The sequence below is a fragment of the Chenopodium quinoa genome, unplaced genomic scaffold (assembly GCF_001683475.1).
Source record: "Chenopodium quinoa cultivar QQ74 unplaced genomic scaffold, ASM168347v1, whole genome shotgun sequence".
NCBI classification, from domain to species: domain Eukaryota; kingdom Viridiplantae; phylum Streptophyta; class Magnoliopsida; order Caryophyllales; family Amaranthaceae; genus Chenopodium; species Chenopodium quinoa.
Window position 1 is genome coordinate 2,098,914 of NW_018742987.1, and position 19,285 is coordinate 2,118,198.

The 19,285-nt window shown below is 33.5% G+C and overlaps 3 protein-coding genes across 5 annotated transcripts; all 3 read right to left on the bottom strand.

Annotated features, from left to right (window-relative positions):
• Positions 1-750: 750 nt before the first annotated feature.
• Positions 751-3,284, bottom strand: LOC110729712 (protein DETOXIFICATION 49-like). The gene has a single exon (XM_021909485.1). The coding sequence runs from the start codon at positions 2,849-2,851 to the stop codon at positions 1,103-1,105; it is 1,749 nt and encodes a 582-aa protein (XP_021765177.1). The 5' UTR covers positions 2,852-3,284; the 3' UTR covers positions 751-1,102.
• A 7,805-nt stretch (positions 3,285-11,089) lies between these two features.
• LOC110729713 (serine/arginine-rich splicing factor RS41-like) lies at positions 11,090-16,684 on the bottom strand. Of its 3 annotated transcripts, none has more exons than XM_021909487.1 (6): positions 16,441-16,684; positions 15,363-15,472; positions 12,636-12,748; positions 12,308-12,537; positions 11,554-12,174; positions 11,090-11,469 (listed from the first exon to the last, which is right to left on the bottom strand). In XM_021909487.1, exons 2-6 carry the CDS (start codon positions 15,466-15,468, stop codon positions 11,433-11,435), a joined length of 1,107 nt encoding a protein of 368 aa, XP_021765179.1. In that variant the 5' UTR covers positions 15,469-15,472; positions 16,441-16,684; the 3' UTR covers positions 11,090-11,432. The 3 variants fall into 3 exon arrangements, with proteins under 3 accessions (XP_021765179.1, XP_021765181.1, XP_021765180.1); XM_021909489.1 differs by lacking the exon at positions 16,441-16,684 and adding an exon at positions 12,963-13,294 and having other exon boundaries at positions 15,363-15,474; XM_021909488.1 differs by lacking the exons at positions 15,363-15,472; positions 16,441-16,684 and adding an exon at positions 12,963-15,355.
• A 421-nt stretch (positions 16,685-17,105) lies between these two features.
• LOC110729498 (LOB domain-containing protein 24-like) lies at positions 17,106-18,416 on the bottom strand. The gene is made up of 2 exons (XM_021909230.1): positions 18,261-18,416; positions 17,106-17,906 (listed from the first exon to the last, which is right to left on the bottom strand). Exons 1-2 carry the CDS (start codon positions 18,414-18,416, stop codon positions 17,580-17,582), a joined length of 483 nt encoding a protein of 160 aa, XP_021764922.1. The 3' UTR covers positions 17,106-17,579.
• Positions 18,417-19,285: the final 869 nt, after the last annotated feature.

The following is a 19,285-nucleotide window of genomic DNA, read 5'->3' on the forward strand; positions in this document are numbered from 1 at the left end:
CAATACATTTTTATGTACTCGGTTTAGTTGTGATGTTGAAACCCACGAGCACAACTCACCAAGTACGACCCACATCCACATGCCTCACCTAAACGCTCCTTTTACATCATCATGACATATAATTAGATTTTTAATAAAGTAATTAACTTTAATTTGTATACTTCTACCTTCGCTTAATGAATTTTACTTAGATTTTTATAACTATGTCACCAACTTTTTACTACTACTACTACAGCTATTTGATTACCGTACGGCATGAAATCTTGCCGAATTTGCGCGCATGAAGTTATTACAACTTGTAAAACTTTACCGTGTTTAACAAGTGTTTAATTTTGACACTTTCCTTCTTCTTACTACTACTACTACGTATTTCATTTGTGGGCTTTGAATTTCTTTGTCATCTCTCATTAAGTAGCTAAGCTCCACTAATTGACGTACATGATTATAACATGACTATTACAAGATTATTACGTACCTGCAACGATTTACCACGCTATCATCATGATATCTGCACTTTTTGTGATCCTTTTATTTTTATAAGATTTCTTTTGTCTTATTTTTTGTTCACTGCTACTAAGATATTTTTGTCATCGAATATTATAAAATTAATTTCGAATAGAAAAAGTATTAAGCTGTTTAAAATATAACGGTGATGTTATTAATTCAAATTACACTATCATTATACCGATTAATCAATATTATCTAAGCACGGACTTGATTGGTTGCTTGATTTGATGTTAATACTAGTCGAAAATTGCTGCGGCAAGTATCATGTTTTAATTTTGGTACTAGGAACAATCAAATTCAGGAATAATCCAGTCGAATTTCAGCCCCCTGTTTGTTCTGTTTTCACTCAAAAAAGAATGATTATAATAACTTTCAGTAAACTTTTGATTTATAGTTAATATTTTTTCCAAAGAATATACTTTTCCAAATTTACTACTTTCCCTCCAACTCACCAAAAAAAGTTGCCTTTTTTTCAAATTTACTATTTCCTCATTCATCTTTTCAATAACACATGAAAAAAATAGAACCTATTTCCCCTGTTAATTAATTACACAAAATTTCACCCGCCAAACTAAAATTAAAAAAAATTAATTAATTAAACAAGTAAAGATTGATCTTGATCGTATTTATGAGTATGTTTATCTTCTTCTTGAACAAGAAGAGGAGGAGAAGCATGATCAGTAAGATCCTTAGCTCTTTGAGCCTCATTTTCCCAATCTGTTCTACTCAATACCAACATCATTGTGATCACACAAGACCCTTGGGCAGCTAATAACCCGAGCCACATCCCTTCGAAGTCGAACCCGGCGAAGAACCCGAGCCATACCGCCACCGGCATACCCACCAAGTAAAAGCATCCTAAGTTAATATTGGCACCAACTTTGGGCCGGGCCGTCCCACGTAAAACCCCGCAGCCCGTTGTCTGCGGGCAGTTTCCGAGCTCACAAAGCCCAATTATTGGCAAAACCAATGAGGTTAGCTTGATAATGTCTCCGTCTTTGGTGAACATCCCGCCCCATTTCTCCCTCACCATGAAGGTGAAGAAAAGGGCTGAAAACCCAAGTATGAAGCTGAAGAACAGGCCCGTTACGGCGGCCCGTTTGGCCCGCATGGGCCGGCCCGCACCAAGCTCGTTGCCGACCCGGGTGGAGACACTGACGCTCAAGGAGGAAGGGAAGATGTAGATGAGGGAGGTGGTTTGGATGAGGATCCCCATCGACGCGACGGTGGCCTTAGGGTTGACAAGGAGGCCGCAGAGGAGGATCATGATCTCGTACCACCACCACTCGAGGCAGACGGAAATGCAGCTAGGGATAGCCAGCTGAAGTAGCCTTGTGTACCCTTTTAAACACTCCTTACTAATAGGAGCCCAACCTTTCTTACAAGATTTCGAAAAGAAAACATACATCATTAGAAAAAGTATCATATTATAGTTAGTCAAGACGCCAGCCAAAGCCACCCCTTTGATCCCTAGCTTAAGCTTGACCACCAAGAGCCAGTTAAGAGGAAGATGTAGCGCGATGGCTAAGGCCGCGGTGAAGGTGAGAGGTAAGGTGATGGACTGAGTCCTAAGGTAGATTCTTAGCGGGTGTAGAATGGACTGAGCCAAAAGGTCAGGTAAGGTGTAGATTAAGTATGCTTGGGCTTGGACCGCGATTCCTTGGTCTTGGCGGCATAAGAAGAGAAGTTTCTCCATGTTGAGCCACAAGAAGGAGATAGGGAGAGAGATAAGTAGTAAAAGGATAATAGTCCTTTGAAGAGTAAGGCCAAGGAGAGAATGTTTTTTAGCACCAAATGCCTGACCACATATTGGTTCCATACCCATAGCCAACCCGGATAAAACAGAGTAGCCAGTAATATTAGCAAACCCTATCGCTAGCGAGCCGCCTGCCAAGGCAAGCTCGCCTAGTCGGCCTAGAAACAACATTGATATCATTGAGCGTGAGTATAGTAACAAACCGGTAAGTATCATTGGTAACGCGACATCACCTAGTAACTTAGCCTCGCGTAAGGAGGAAACACAACCCGAACTTGAAATTGAGCTGATACGCGACTTATGATCAATATCCGTATCATTATAACTATCATTATTCGTAGTAGTAAGAGGAGGAGGAGGAGGAGAAGTTGGGTGGTTATAGATAAGTAGTGTAGTAGTATGATGATCTTGTGGTGAATGTAAAAGGGAGGATATTTTGGGTGTTGGAGAATTGGGTAGCAATGGGGCATGCAAGCTGGCCATAGGGTCATCATTGGTTGATATTGTAATTGGGTAATTTGTTGGTGATTGGTTTGAGTTGCATTTGCTGGAGATAAATCCATCATCTGAGCCTGCCTGCTTGCACATTTTTGGGAACAGAATATTTTTAGGAGAGAGAAAAATTAAGAGAGAGAGAGAAAGAAAGAGAATATGTGAGAGAGAAAATGAGAGAAGAGGCTGTTTCTTGTTTGGAGTTAGGGGGGAAAGGCTGGCACGGTCTTTATATATAACGGGGGTAGTATTTGTGCTCTACCTTTTGAATTTACTATTTTTTTTGTATTCTAGTATTTCTAAGATTGGACCATTTTTAAAATAATAATAAAAAATAAATTTTTTTTAAAAAAAAAACAGGAATCCTAATATTGATGTTGAACTATACTGTGCAAGTATTTTTTTTATACAAGGGGTAAATTGTATATCACGCAGTTTTTCCATGTCATAACATGATTTTTCGGTGTGAGGTCAAGGGATGTATCTTATTAATTTTATTGTAGAAGGATTTTTTCTTAATAATTTCTCCCTTAAATGGACTTCCTCCTTATTCTTACTATTAAAGGAAAAAAGAAATACTAGTTGTTTGTTATTTTAAATCATTAAATATCATTTTGTTTGGATAAATGAACGTCCGAGTATAATATTATGTACTTGTACGCGATTTTAATTATATCTAGTATGGTTATAGGAACACAGATCATGCAAATATATATTTTTAATACTTCGTATTTGAAATAAGAAACACAGGTCATACTACTTTAGATTATCTCTTCAACTAAATACATTACAAAAATTCTTAATTTAAAAATATGCAATAGGATAACATTGTTTCATAGTTTTTTTTTTTTTTTTTTTTTTTTTTTAATAAAAATAGTGGGGATCACTCAAGCATGAGTTTTAATGGGCGGTGTGAAAATCAAATACTATTGTTATTAATGATCTTATTATAAATACTTCTTTGGTTTTATTTAACTGCATCATTTGAAATTTTATACTATTTACACAAATTCTTGTGGCTGTGTTTTGTGATTTCTGTAAGAAAAAAAATATGAAATGACATCTCATGATTCATCAAAACATTTATTTATTTTTATTTAAATATAATTAAATATATTAATGATCAAATATTGCATCGACAAATGTAAAGTGACGAGAGAAAGTATATTTTATGAATAAAAACAACAGTGACTCAAATAAATAAATTAAAATTAAAACAAGTATCAAGTGTGTAACTAAGATTGGGCCCCATAAAGATGAATAAGATGTCAAAAAATGGAGGCCCGATTCGATTACTGTATTAAGATTAGTTATAATTACCCATTATAACTATAATATCTGTCAATGAGCTATATATCACCGACTCTAACATCACTTTGATTCAATTTCTCCTGTCGTTAAGATTTTACCAAGTCAATGTAACATTTTTCTCGTGGACCAAGTGTTGTGAATTTTCAACAGTTTGGAGAGTTCATTAATAGTTATGGGCCTTTGGCGGCAAAAACCATAGTACATGTACACGAAATTTAAGCTACTGATAAAATATTACGGGCCTGTTCTAATAGAGTGAAATCAGTTGAACTGAACTAAATTGAACTAAACTGAACTGAACTGAATTGAACTAAACTGAACTGAGTTGAACTAAACTTAACTAAAATGAATATTCTATAAGAGAAGGAAATTAGGAGTTGAACTGAACTGAACTGAACTGAACTGAAAATAAACGTATGAGAACAGGCCCGACGTAGATAACAATTTGACTGTTATATTCGCGCTTTAGTGGTTTAATTGTTATATTTCTTATAATGGTGAATAGAGTTAAGGAACATATTTATTGTATGTATTTGGGCTTCAAGTAGGCCATCTAACAAAAGTTCAACCAATTATCAAAGGAAAGAAAAGGTCAACTACACTTGTATAATTATGTTATGTCTAACATAAGTTGTACTATAACTAACACAACCCTAACGGTGGATGCTTGCTAATTGCTATTGAGACATTCATCACAATGCCATTAGTACTATTTTATTATTGGACAAAATTGGTCAATACTTTATTAGTTACTTGTCATAACATTTTGACTAAAATGAGAATATTGAGTGCATGCATAGAAAATGATACAACTATTCAAAAACAAACTGTTGGTTAGAAAATTAAAATTGATTTGGAATAAGAAGCATTAAAAAACATAGGAAAGTCAACTTAAGTCTTCCATATTAGGTTTTCTATTCTTCGACTACATCTTTTCCTGCATATTTCTCACATTTAAACGAAATGATAACTTCTTATGGCAAAAATACAATTTTATAACACTTTTGTGCCAATGTACGTACAAATGGGGCTAGAAGTTATAAGTGAAGTTAAAATTTGGGAGAACAACACTTGTGTCAAGTATCAAAGTATGACTATGTCTAAATTGTCTACCATAAACCACACCAAAAACAAAATACGCGGGAAAAAACTAGAAAATGGACAAAAGAAACTTCTAATAACATGGGCTAAAGCCTAAAAGGTATACTAGTGTATAGTAAGAATGTAATATAGCAGCCTTTTTTTCAGTCTTCTTCAACTTCTTATGGTTAGAAATTAGAGCTAGTTGACATATATAATGAACGTGCAATTTGGTTAATACTAGTACACTACATACAACTTAAAATAATGAGTAGGAATATTTTGAATTTTCCATTAACGGTAATAGATCGTCAATGCCGTAGTCTTCCATTTATATGCCTAATTACTGATTAGGACTATACGAGTCATCTAATGTTTGAAATTAGACGTTTAAATTAGCAAGTTTGTGAAGAAATTTCGTACGTGTTGTATGACGAGATCTAGTGTAAGGTCAACGCAAATCTTGAATTTGCTAGAACCTTTGGGGCTTTTTGTGTGGTCCTATGTTCAACTCCCTTTGTAATTTTTTTGTGATTCAATTAATTATTTCACTTTGAATGTCACGTTAGTTAATTAAAAAATATAAGTGTTAATAATATGTTTAATTATCTATTAAGTTAATAAAAATTATTTTAAAACTAACAATATAGTACTAAAACTTTGTATATTTGGACAGATCTAATATACGTTTACCAGTATTATATTTTCTTGCTAAATAGTGAAAATGTGACCAATACGAAGCTTGTGGAGTACATTCCAATTTGGTATTGTAGTATATTTCCTTTATAATTTATTAAACTCGGATGTCGTCGTATGTATCATGTAATACTTCTATTTCTCTTTATGTTTGCACAAGGCTAAACTAATACAAGTCCGACATATAAAACCCTATAAATGTTATTATTAATCTATGGGTCTCATATGAGTAATAGGACTAATAGTTCGTACATTTGTTATACCATATTGATCCTATTCTTGTTTTGATTGAAAATAAATAAGTGTCGGCATTCTTGTAAAGGCATTTAAAGACTCGTTCTAGATGTGACTGAAGTTATTGAAGAAGCTCATCACAAAATAATTGCCACCGTTATGTAATAAATACTCCAATGTTATGAATGAAACTAACTGTACAAATCAAGATATGAAGAAAGTTAGGACTTTAGGAGACAACACAAACTCTTTTGAGAGGTAAGAGGTCAGGCCATGTAACTTAACCATAATGTTGCTTGTTGCTACTAACTATTAGAATAATGACTTAGTTATGAGTACAATTGAAGTGATGAAACGAAGTTAAAATTTTTATTTCAAATATACTTAGGCCCCCAACTTTCTAATATGTAGGGTCTGTTCTTTTCAACTTATTTTCAGTTCAGTTTAATTCAGTTCAGTTCAGCTCTAATAAGTTCAGTTCAGTTCAGTTCACTTCATTTCAGTTCTTAATTTCCTTCTCTCATAAAAATATTTAGTTCAGTTCAGCTTTAATAAGATAAATTCAATCCAGCTCCAATAAGTTCAGTTCAGTCCATTTCAGCCAATCAGAACAGGCCCGTACTGAGTATTACTATACTTAAATTATTTTATTTTACTTAATATTCCTCCTTTCATTTCATAATCTCATAAAATTTTGACTTTTTACATTACTCACTCACTCAGTAGTAGTCAGTAATTCAGTACTCACACACCTAACTTATGTTTTGTTACTATATAATAGATATACTAGTGTGTAGTGCATTTTTTTTGTGGCTAGTTTCATGGTGTGCCTAGAGTTACTTAAATTATTATGGGATTACTCGATCAATTAGCAATTTTTTTGTGTAGCTGGGCACATTATGTGACTGACTGACACACACTAAATACTTAATTAATAGGTAATCTTTGTCCGATTAATTAACTCTTAATTGAGTGAACCCTGATTAAGTTACCCCTAATCGAGTAACCTCCTAATAAATAACCTTGTTTAGAATAAGTAATCTCTATTAACAAAAAAAGATAATCTGACCACATGGTATGATCAAACATATATGAAAATTTGTGCTACTAGTATATAACGTACTCGTATTAACGTTTACTAGTGCAAGTGTATTCTATTTTGGGGAGGAATAATACTTGTAGTCTTGTAGATTGAGTTAAGAAAAAGGAAAGTCTTACATTTTACACTAAAATAAAAAGGTAGGTCCAATGAGTATGTGTGTTCAAGTGTAGTAGTGACAACTGACAAGTAACTGGTATCCACGTGATGCAAGTTACCCAATATTTTACTTTTTTTTCTTTTTGAGAAGACATTCCACCCTTCTTTTAATTTGGTCACAATATACGTACAAATCACTTCAAATTTAAAATTAACTTCTAATATGGGGTACTACTATATAACAAATTAAAGTTGTTTTTGCATGCATGAAAGAATCTTTATGTGTTTTAGTTCTCTTCATAACGTTTTTTATTGACTCTTACTTTGGAGTTTTATTCAAGTTTCCTCGACATGAGAAAAATCATACTCGTACAATGAATTAAAAAGAACTAATTAAAAAACACAACTTTTTATGGTAAGTTAATACTTGCTCTATTTTTTAATACTTGTAACACTTTTCTAAAATGAAAATGTCACAATACTTGCAACATAGTATAAATGAAAAGTTATTTTAGGGAAAAACTATATTATTTCTCTTATTTAAAGCATATGGTCCACCAAATTACACTCCTAATATTCATTCATCTCATTTTAAAGTGTATTATATCATGTAAACCCCACATTTATTATATATAGTGAAAAAATGAATGTGCATCTATTAAAAAACCGAGGAAGTACGAAATAGTACTCACATATTGAGAATATAAATTGAACTACAAAAATGATATGTATGTATATGAACGTATTCCATAGTTTTGAAGAATCAAAGTAATGAGTATTGGCCTATTGGGTATTCAACTATTCATAGTAGGTCATAGTAGTATTTCACTAAAATAATCTGATACTCACATTGTTGTTTGATAGAATATCGGTCTATGTCCTCAAAAATCACATACACGATTTGTTTATTATAGCAGCACATAAAAATGTTAAGTGTTTTAGAAGGCCACATACCGAGAAAAGAGATAGAGAGAAATAAAACAGGTACTCCTATGATAATAAGGTGGTAAGTTTAGAAAAAAAACATTGTGCACATAAATGAACAAAAGACGTTTAAAACAAAATTGTTTCATGCTTAATATAAATTTGTGAGTGAATTCATCTATGTATAAATTTATTGAATGATGTTCGGTTACACATAAGAGGCTTTTAATTATAGTTACCTATAGGCTACAAACACAACTTTGATCGAACAAGCTAAGTAAGATTATTATAGCAGTAGTGTATACTAATTTTACTTTATCCTGCTCTTACAACTTTTTTTATATATTAATAAAACATAAACTATTCAATCCCTACAAGGCTACAAGGGCTAAACTAATAATAAGACAGCAAAAGAATTTTGTTTAGGATAAAAGATAAGAATGGAGAAAGAAAAGTTTGAAGTAGCAACTAGCATTTAGTAAGCGTTTGTGAATAAGCAAAGTATCTTGCTAGAAACTGTAGAAATTGCCCTAGAATTTTTTTGTCGATCTTTCGGCTAAGTACTAGCCAAAAAAGAAAACTTTATTATCTTGTTCAAATAAAAAAAGTTGATCCTTTTATCTTCTTCTGACATATTCACAATTCACGAAAGCACATTTTGGCGAATTGTTCTTAGCTTCACTTGGTGAAATACACGTGCCAATCATATTGGATAGTATATTTGTTTTGGGTTCATCCACATTTTCTGTATTATGACGTGGCGATAAAACTTATGTTACGTGTCAATTTTGACACCCATTGTAGCCCTATTAAGACTAACTATGGTCAACAAGCCCTTAGGACGTACTGTAGTGATTAATGTAGCACGGTCTTTATTTAATTCGGTCATATATATTTGGAATGAGAGTAATGTATTACGAGTACTAAGGTAATACAGTTAATGATGTGATTGTAAGGGGTTTTAATAGTAATAGTGCAGTGTAAGGTAAATAAACTATCACCCTTATTTTATCAATATAAGGTAAATAAAATAAACTATCGCCCTTATCTTATTAAAATTGAATATAAGAAAAGAACAAAAGACCTTAGCACATTTTATCTTAAACACTTTATTTTATTAAAACTGACAATAAGAGTGTAAATTTATTAAACTTTATTGAAGCATTTTTTTTTTATCTTATAAGCGTATGCATATTACATCGAAACCTTTAAACACGCACATTATAACTCTTCTATAAGCCCTAATAATATTTGTATATGTGATACTGGAGTCCTACAACCTGCACTTGTATTTACATTTTACATGCATCATCATCATCATCATCATTCGTTATTTTAACATAAACTTTTTTTTAGTACAGTAGCATTTTCACAGGAGAATAGTAAAAAATAATGTCTGCTGATTGTTCATAAAAAATGATTAGTACCAAACATCGGCCAATTTCCAGACCAATTTTGTAAAACCAAAGAGGAGTAAAATTTTGTCAAAAGAAAAGTCTCAAAAAAAGGTGGGTCCATTATATACCAACTTGAAATCGGTATAGAGTATGGTCGGAAAATTTCGGACCGTAATAGAATTGGGAAGCAAAGTAGTGACCACCAATAGCTGTAACAAAGCTGTGTTTTGTGGCTTTGTGCAAGCTTGGTTGAGATGTCACCTTAAAATTTGGGTGTAAATCACAAACTTGCTTGTCCATATTTTTGATGAAAATCATGGTCCTATTTTTGGTCACTTCCTTTCTTTGATTGATGACCCTATATTAACCATAAGGGTCACTTAATGTCATCAAATTCTATCAAGTACCATCCCTCTCTAAAGGACCACTAAAAGATTTTTCCATATCTCTCTTCTACTACTACCTCCCATAAGGGTTAGCCTCCATCCCAATAACAACTAACAAGCTAATCAAATTAGTCGAGCGAGAATGACACACTACTAAGGTGTCTGAATGGCTGTTATCAGTATACGTTGTCAGTGTCTTATACAGTAATTATTGGTAATCCTTTTAGGACCGCTTAGAGAAACTGTTGTCCTTTCTATCATAAGCTTAGCTGTGTGAAGTAAGGTTTTGTTAATAATTTTGAATCAAAATATTTGAAGTAGAGAGTAAAGAATACAACCTGACAATGTGATAAGATATACTTGAATCATAAACGAGTGATGATACATTTTGTAATATTTTCTTATAATTTGATACGTTTATGATAGGTCCACTATTGATGTTGCCAAATCTTATACCCTAGCTACACCAATGGACCATCCTATTTTTACTTGATTAGTGCATTCGATTTGCTTTATATATCACTATGTTAATGTGTCAACAACTCAACATCTAAACCATTCCTAGCTAAGCCGTTTCTTTTTATCCCTTCTAATGTATGTGAATTTGTAGTTCTAAGAGTTGATAAAGTTGGTGCAGTAAGCCTTATCCTCCACATCTATATCATCAAAGCTATGTCAATTGCAACAATAAGCAACAATTATCCAGTTCATCCTTTCATGATCTCCTATCCACTAAATACAAATATCTCCTAATTACTACTAGTACTAATAATTGTACACAAAAAAGATTCAAGGCAGGGGATAAGGAGTAGCGCCTACCAATTCAAAACTCCTCGAGAATCAACCAAACATGATTTAGCAAACAAGGTTCCTTGTGAAGTTGAGAGTAGGTAACAAGAAATCCCACATCCAAAGTACAAAAACTAAGCATTAGAACATTCAATTGCACTACTTTTCTTTGCCATAACTGATACACACATTAAATAAGGAATTACGATAGTGGGAATGATTGATTGAAGGTAGTAATTCAAGTCGTCTAGATTCAATCTGAAAACATGGAGGCCGCAAACCACTTCAACCTACTCAGCAAGAATAGGAGATCACTACAAAAATAAACCAAAGCATACTTGGTAACGTTGTTACGGAGTATAACATAAAGCTGAGTTCCTGACTGAGGAAAACCATGCACGCAAAGGTCATACACAAGATACACAGAGCACAGACCTGAAGGGTGCAAGTCACGGTTTTTTTTTTAGAATTTTAAACAAATTTAAATTTAAGTCATCGAAAATTGGTGAGAATCAGGTACTACTGTAATACAGAGCTGGACTAACTACGAATGATTTAGCCATTACTAATATTCTTACATAAATCTAAGAGAGCATGTCACAGCTTCCGCCTTTTAGAACTGGAAAGCAGCCAAACTGGAACAAGATTGAAGCAAAGCAGGATCAAGATTGCGATCTTTCACGTGCTAGAGGCGAGGGACTGCAACACAAAACAATTCTAGATTAATATATGAAAATCCAACTGCAAAATTAACTATAAGATTCCAAAAAATAGAGAATCAACCTTCTATATCTGTCATCCACTGGGCTTCCATATTCACCGGTAGGGCTCTCTCTCAAGAAAGGCTTGTTAATCGGACTCCTGGGTTCTTGAGCATCATCAGAGATGGCCCCTTCCTCAGGATAAGGGCTTGAGCTAAGGGGACGACCATGACCATGACCATGACCATTTTTCTCTCCACGAGGACTTCGACTACGCTCACGAAAATCAGAAAGCTTCTCTTCAGGACGTGGGCTGGAACTACGTGCACGACTATAATGTGGGCTACTCCTTGATGCCTGGCGAGGACTACGGTTCATACCATTTCCATATTCTGGGCTTCGCTGTACCCGACGAGGACTGCGGCTTAAACGATTCCCATATTCAGGACTCCTCTGTACTCGCCGAGGACTACGACTAGAGCCATTCCCATACTCAGGACTGCCACGCTCTCTCCTATAGGCAGCAGGGCTGGAGCCAGTTCCGTAATCTGGACTTCCTCTCTCTCTTTTGTAAGGACTTGGTGACCTCCTCCTCCTACTAGGTGATCTGTCACGGCCTCTCCTATCTGGGCTACTGCCACCTCTTCTTTCGTCATCATCACGAGCAGCATACTCAACTGATATGACTCGATCCATTAGCTTGCTGCATGATAAATGTTGTACCAATATTACAAAATATAGACAGACAACGAAAGAGGAACATTCAAAGCTGAAATGAAACAAAACAGTGAATAAACATGATAATCTATAAGTGTTGGAAAAAAAAAAAAACTGACCTTAAGTTTGTTGCATCCAGAGCTTTAGTAGCATCATCCTGGGATTCATACTGTACAAATGCAAAATTTCTTCGGATCCTCACATTAACAATCTTCCCATATGGATCAAAATGCCTTTCCAAGTCCCTTGTCTTTGTATCATAAGGGAAATTAATAACAAATAAGGTCTTAGAAGGCCTTAGATTGGCAGATCTTCTTGTACTGACTGGTTTTCTGCCACCTCGTTCATGCTGAAGGACAGATTGACATCATAAGAGATTTATATGCTGATATGCAAGGTAAAAAATAAACAAAAAGGTACATGAGAAGTCAAATGTATGCAAGCTACCTTTGTCCATTCAACACGAAGCCTCCGCCCTTTTCTACCAAATTCAGATCTATCAAGGGCTCGAATTGCATACTCAGCATCTCTGTCATCGTCCATGTAAACAAATGCAAATCCTAAGAAAACATGAAACAAAAGAAAATCAGCAGATGAGACAACAGAGAAATATACTAAATTAAGCTTCACAAACACCTTCAATAAATCCCACTGTAGGACTCTATGACATCCCTGCCATACATTGACAAATATCGAAATATAGAACTTCCTGAAGAAAATATTATATATATGCACCACTTAAAACTATAAAGCTAAGTGAATTTACCAACAGACCTTCTGAGATCGACTAAATGATGTCAAGGACAAATTCCAAAAGTTCATGGAATGACAGTGATAGAAGGGACATCTCCACGTATGCTGCTGCCTCCGCTGCGAGGTCGGCAAGGTAAGTGCTATGAAATATGTCCAAAATTAGAGGTTGGACAAATGTCACAAGAAATGGGAGGCAATGGTGGTGTCTCATGCAAGTGCAGGATGGTAGTGTCATCGTGGATGGATCAGACAGGCTCTTCTTTGAAGAAGAAGAGGAAAATGTGACATAAGCTGGAAATAGAGGGAATGGCCCTTCCATCAGCCAAGGGAGATAAGAATATGCCAATACATTCCTGCGCCAAAGAAATCGTTGAGTACAGGGGCTGACACTTTTAAACAAAACAGTTTTCTTCTTAATGTATCTTGAACCCCATTACAACTCAACAATTGACACAGATTTGTCCGAACGAATCCTGATCAATAATTGAGCAACCCACGATTAGTGCACCCTCAAAAACAGAAGTTACCAAAATCAGTTGGCTCGGTATTTTGGGATCTGCTTCATGGGCTGCTGACCTTTCACACGCTATTTCCCATATAGTTTGTACTTAAAAGGCCTGCAGAGTATCTCGCAGTATTCTCTATTTTCCTTATGAATCCAAATTCATAAAAGATTTGTATAGCTGTATCTTTGTAAGATTGATGTCAGACACCGCACATTCTCTAATGGCACTTCCCCAGGCAAAATTTGGGCATAAATTTTGAAATTTAACAGGCAAAAGTAATCACTTGAGCCCTTAAAAACCTTTTTATTTTCCACGTGATGATATCCAAATAAAATCATTATAACAAGACTGGATCCACAGTAACACTTCAATATGTACTATCTTAATGACACTGAACACTTCAATATGTACATACAGGCAAAAAAATTGATGACAAGTTTCAAAGTAATTCAGGAGACACTAAATTTTCGTTAAACAATACTGATTTCATCCACTGAGAGACTATTGTAAGTTCAGATATTTAACCATAAAAAATACAAAGTACAACAGAATTCCAAAAGCAAATTCATACTTTAAGATGCTTAATAGTTTCAACAATGATCAGTAAACAAAACGAAAACTTCCATACTGCTTGCAAAGTAAACAAATGTAAATCACCTCATTTATTTAACACGAACATGAATTCTAAACATTAACACCAATTTCCCTCTCTAAACCAAAAAATACAAGAGTGAAATTTTACTGATCCTATTTTTATACTTCCAATTAAGGAATTTTTTTTTAAAAACAAAATGCTGACTTCTTATTACTACCTCCGTTACATATTATTTGCAACGATTTGACATAAAGTAAAGAGGGAAAATGTCTAATCATTGCAAATAATATGTAACGGAGGTAGTATATTTTAGCTGTAAAATGAAAGCTTTTGTGACCTTAACAAGAGGGGTAAAAAAATCTTATCTACAAAGCATTCTAACCTACCAACGCCCCAGTACTGCTGCCTCCATTCCAGTAGCAATATCCTTAAGTTCAATGACTATATCACATCCTTCATCCACACAATACAAAACCATGCTCAACTTTTCATGTTTAAGATGCATTTTCACAACACTAATCAAATCAGTTGACATTCAAACTTTGTGATAGCCATAAATTAATGTACACACTCGCCAAAAAGTGAGCAAAATGTTGAGATATAGTCAGGGGTTTTACAGGATGTTTATTACTCCACAACATTTCAATAAATTTATTCTTTTTTGTAAAAATAATGTTGTCAAACATGAGAGAGTATTCCTATGTTAAACAGGCTTGGCTCTGAACAACGTGCCTAGGTGTCCATACCAATGTTGAAGTGTCTTGGGAGCAAATAAGAAACATATTTCAATTAGACGGTTCTGTAGGGGTTCAAGGAATGGAGGTAATCAGAGGTAGAGAGTAGGGGGGGGGGGGGCAGCAGACGGCGAAGGTAGAGTCAGGTGGCAGGGAAAGGAAAGGGGGATCGAGATTATTAAAACTAGATATCTACCTCATCTACTGTAAGTTAATGGTTTATGCTAATTTAGGTCTTGACAGACTTTCAAATGTAGCCAAGGGTTATTGTGCAAATTAATTTTGTTCTTTCGGTTGAAAGCCTAAAACATTGTATTCATGCAGAATTTCTTAAACAAAATGAAATATGTGTATCCAAGATTCTGAGCTGGAAGCAAGTTAGGCAATAGGCATTAATGGAGAAGTAGCTCCAACAAACAAATAAAATTGATATCACAATTCATTGTTGAATTTGGAAAAATCAAGGAATACAAAACTGAGTCGTTTTACTGTTTTAGCATGTGCAATTTTAGCTAGTACATAAGCGATGCAGAATAAAACACATAAAGCAAAAACTAAAATATCAGACATTAATCAAGAATATTACCAGACTTCATATCCACTCGATCAACTTTTCCATATCGTCTGAAAAGGCGCTCCAGATCAGAAGAGCGTGCATCGTAATCAAAGTTGCCACAAAAGATTGGCCTCATTTTTCTGAAAAGTATTGAACAAACTTCAGAATTCTTACTTAAGGATTATCCCACTTATGAGATTAAGGCTGATTGATTGAACAGATGATTTATAAAGTTTATGGAATGATACGTTTCTCAGTGTCACAAAATAAAAAAACCAAGTCTCTCTCAATCTTTCCTTTCCCTGTCCCCACTTTCTTTTCCCCTGATGACTATAATTAAATTATGGTCTTTTTGGAAATATGAATTTCATTCAAATTCTGAATTTTGGATCAATTCATTTGTTTGGAAAATAAAAAAAAAAAATTCAATTCTCTAACAATGGTAATTGCTTCAAATGACATTCATAAAGGCTTGCTCTTTTGCTCATCATTTCCCACATAATACATTTCTCTCTCATACCCGCAATAACAATTAAAACCACAGATAAGGCAAATCCAGCCGAAAATTGAGAAGTATAAACACAAGCAATAAACTACAGAACTAAAAATCCATCAAAATGTTTTTTACTTAAAAATTAGTATAATAAAGCTGGCTCAGCATCCATCATTAAACTAACAAGTAATCAATACCCTAAAAATGTCATTTCATACGGTTAAATTTATCCTAAAATACTTTCATGGAAAAATCCCCAATTCAAAAACCCTAACCCCAAACTTTAACAATTCTTTACAAAACCAATGATTTCCATAACATAATTCTGGCTAGTTATACTTAATTATCTGAAATTATCCACAAATTTCAATTTCTCTATACTTAAAACAAACAATCACAATAATTTTTATATAGAAAAATCACAGCAAAATCAGTAACAAAAACTAGATCCATCAAAACTACACCCAAAACTCGCAATTAAATCATCAAACATTATCACAGATCTACAACATTCAATTATACAACTAAAATCAAAATTAAAATAAATAAGGATAAATAAATAACAAGATCTGAAATAAATGTTCATTCAAAAAGCATACAAGATGAGAGAAAAACCTTGAGATTGCGAAACAATTTGCTACAATTTGTAGATGATTACAAAGTAAAACCCTAAATCTTGGAAAAAATGTTTTTTTTTTTTAATTTTTTTTTGGGGTGAAAAAGAGAGGAACCGATAGAATTCACGAGAGATGAGTTTTTATGTAATGAAGCAAGATTTGGTTATACAAGTTTTTCTTATTTACATAATTGCCCCTAAAACTTGTATTAATTGCAAGATTAACTTTTTCTGGGGATTTGTGTTAAATCATAGGAGTATGATATAACTGCTCGTAATTGTATTGGTTGGATCAGTCAACCAACCACCTTGTCCTCCTATCTCATCAATTTTCAGATTTATAACGTCAGCAGCTACAAAAATATCTACCATTCTTCTTCCACTCCTCTAAAATATCTTGGCAATAATAGAGGGAAAATAACAACTGCTCCTAAATCAACCATTCGGGTATATTTTTTAAGGCGTGTTTGGCAAAATATAGGTAAATATTAGGCATGTAATTGAGAGTTGTTCAGTTAATTAGAGATTTTAGTATTGAACTAGCGAAGGTGATAAATAATTAAGCATGTGTGTTTTGTAGAATAATTGTTAACGGTAAAAAAAATTGAAGAAAAATTTCAAGAGCTACCTTCAATTATCAAAAGCTACTTCAATAGTTAAACTGTTTCCACCACTACATTGCCAACACACTAAGGTTTTATTTTTTTACTAATGGCTTGAAAAAGTCAGTCCATTAGCTAGTGTCGAACATGCCTTTAAGCTTTATACGCTGACGTGTGTGTTAGATCAATTTGTTTCACGGAGTAATCTTTTAGAAAGAGAGGGAGAGTAACTTACACGGCCTTTATATTAGTTATATGTCGGTTTTTTTTTTGTTTTTTTTTTTTTTTTTTTTGTATATGATGTCTACCTTTTCTAAAACCTTTATTTTTATTTCTAACAACAAAAGCATAAGATAATGAAAACAACCCATTCAGATAATACGTGCCAAAAAATCTCATTCAAGTAATACCTTTTCTTTTTATATTGATAACAGCTCGTACATCACACGTGTCAAAGTGTAAAATTGCAGCTAAAATATGAAGTTACGAAAAGAAAATTAAATAAAATAAAGCAAAGAAATTGAAGTGTTGCTGGATCACATTGCATCCAGTGAGCCCAATGAAGATGGATCCAATGGCAAATGCCCATGAATATTGGGTTGAGTATAGTAGTTCTCAAAGCTAGATGATAAATCTTCTTCACTAGTTTGTGGCCCAGAAATATAGTCTTCTGGAGGCCCATAAACATTGAGTACTAATGCTATTTCAGATTGGGCCTTAACCAGTTGATTTTGGGCCATGTTTAATTCTTGTTGTAATTGGTAAATGACTTTAACACAACCATAAACTGGATCTTCAACTCGACAACGTGCTTCATAGTGTAAACAATTTGCTGCATCTTCTCTCAAGTGTACTGGAATCCTCTGCATATTAACAAGACAAAAAAAGTTACATTCATGTTCATTAGAATGAAAATACTTTGGATGGATCGATATCGAATTTTCGATTATAAATTGAGACTCTGGAGTATTAATTATCTAAGGTTGCAATTATTCATCAAAGAATATGAAATGATTTGGACAATGGTTCGTTGATCAAGACTTTTCAAAAAGGATACTTTTAGGACATGCTACATATATATAATACAATAGAACATACCCCGCGCACAATATATAGTGATCATAAACCATACTTTTTAGAAACTAAGGATAGTGTATACACCCTTATCTCTAATGACCAACATTAGATCGTATAAAGATCGTATACTAATAAAATACCTGAAGCATTCTGGCAATATTGCTGGCACCGTAGATTTTGTGCACATTTTCAAATCTTTTAGGATCATTTGAAGGGAAATAAGGTAAGAAAATGCAATCTGATGGACATCTTTTCCTCAAATATTTGCAAGCTGCACAACGAGAATGGTTAGCCATTATATTATTATACGAAGATTTAGCCAAAAATGTGAAAGATTTTATGAATCTATGTGTCGTTCTTTGAGTATAATCTAATAATATATGGAAGATTTTATACGGCCATAAATAATTAATTTATATTGCTAATGACAAAACTTTTAATTTTGTAGAGAGACATTAGAGCTTGTTATGGAGGGAAAGGAGATTCTAACGGCTAAATTTATTCAAAATTTGCGCTATATTTTGGAAAGTTTTTTTAGCCTTGATAGTTTTGGAGCGGCAGTCGTCTAGCCGTTACTCAGTTATACTAGCTCATTTAGCTTAATGCATTCAATTTTTAATTACAAATTTAATTTAATGCTTTTATTAAGGATATTATACACATACACTCATATACTTGTCATCCAATAGATTATTCATAATTTTTCCTCAAAAGAAGAAAAAAAATTAAATTATTCATAATTGAAAATAATACAAGGTTGAAACTTGACATACATACTCCCTCCATCACATAAAATCGCAGCATTTTGACTTTTACACTATTTATAGGTTTGCTTTGTCTCTCTCTCTCTCTTTTTTTTTTAATCAATATATTTTTGGATAACTAATGTATAAGAATCATATATATATTGTCATGTGATACAAGTCTTTAAATTTGTATGCATATTTTCATTAGATCAGGCTTTTATACTTCTCAAAATTATATAATAATTAATATTAATGTAATAACTAATATTAATGGTCAAAGTTGTGCATCAACATATGTGCCGATCAAAGTCTTGTGATTATAATGAAATAGAGGGAGTAAATAAATTGGTTTGACCATACTTGTACGCAACCATACATATACTTTTTTTTGGGGGGGGGGGGGGACAAGATTCTAAAAC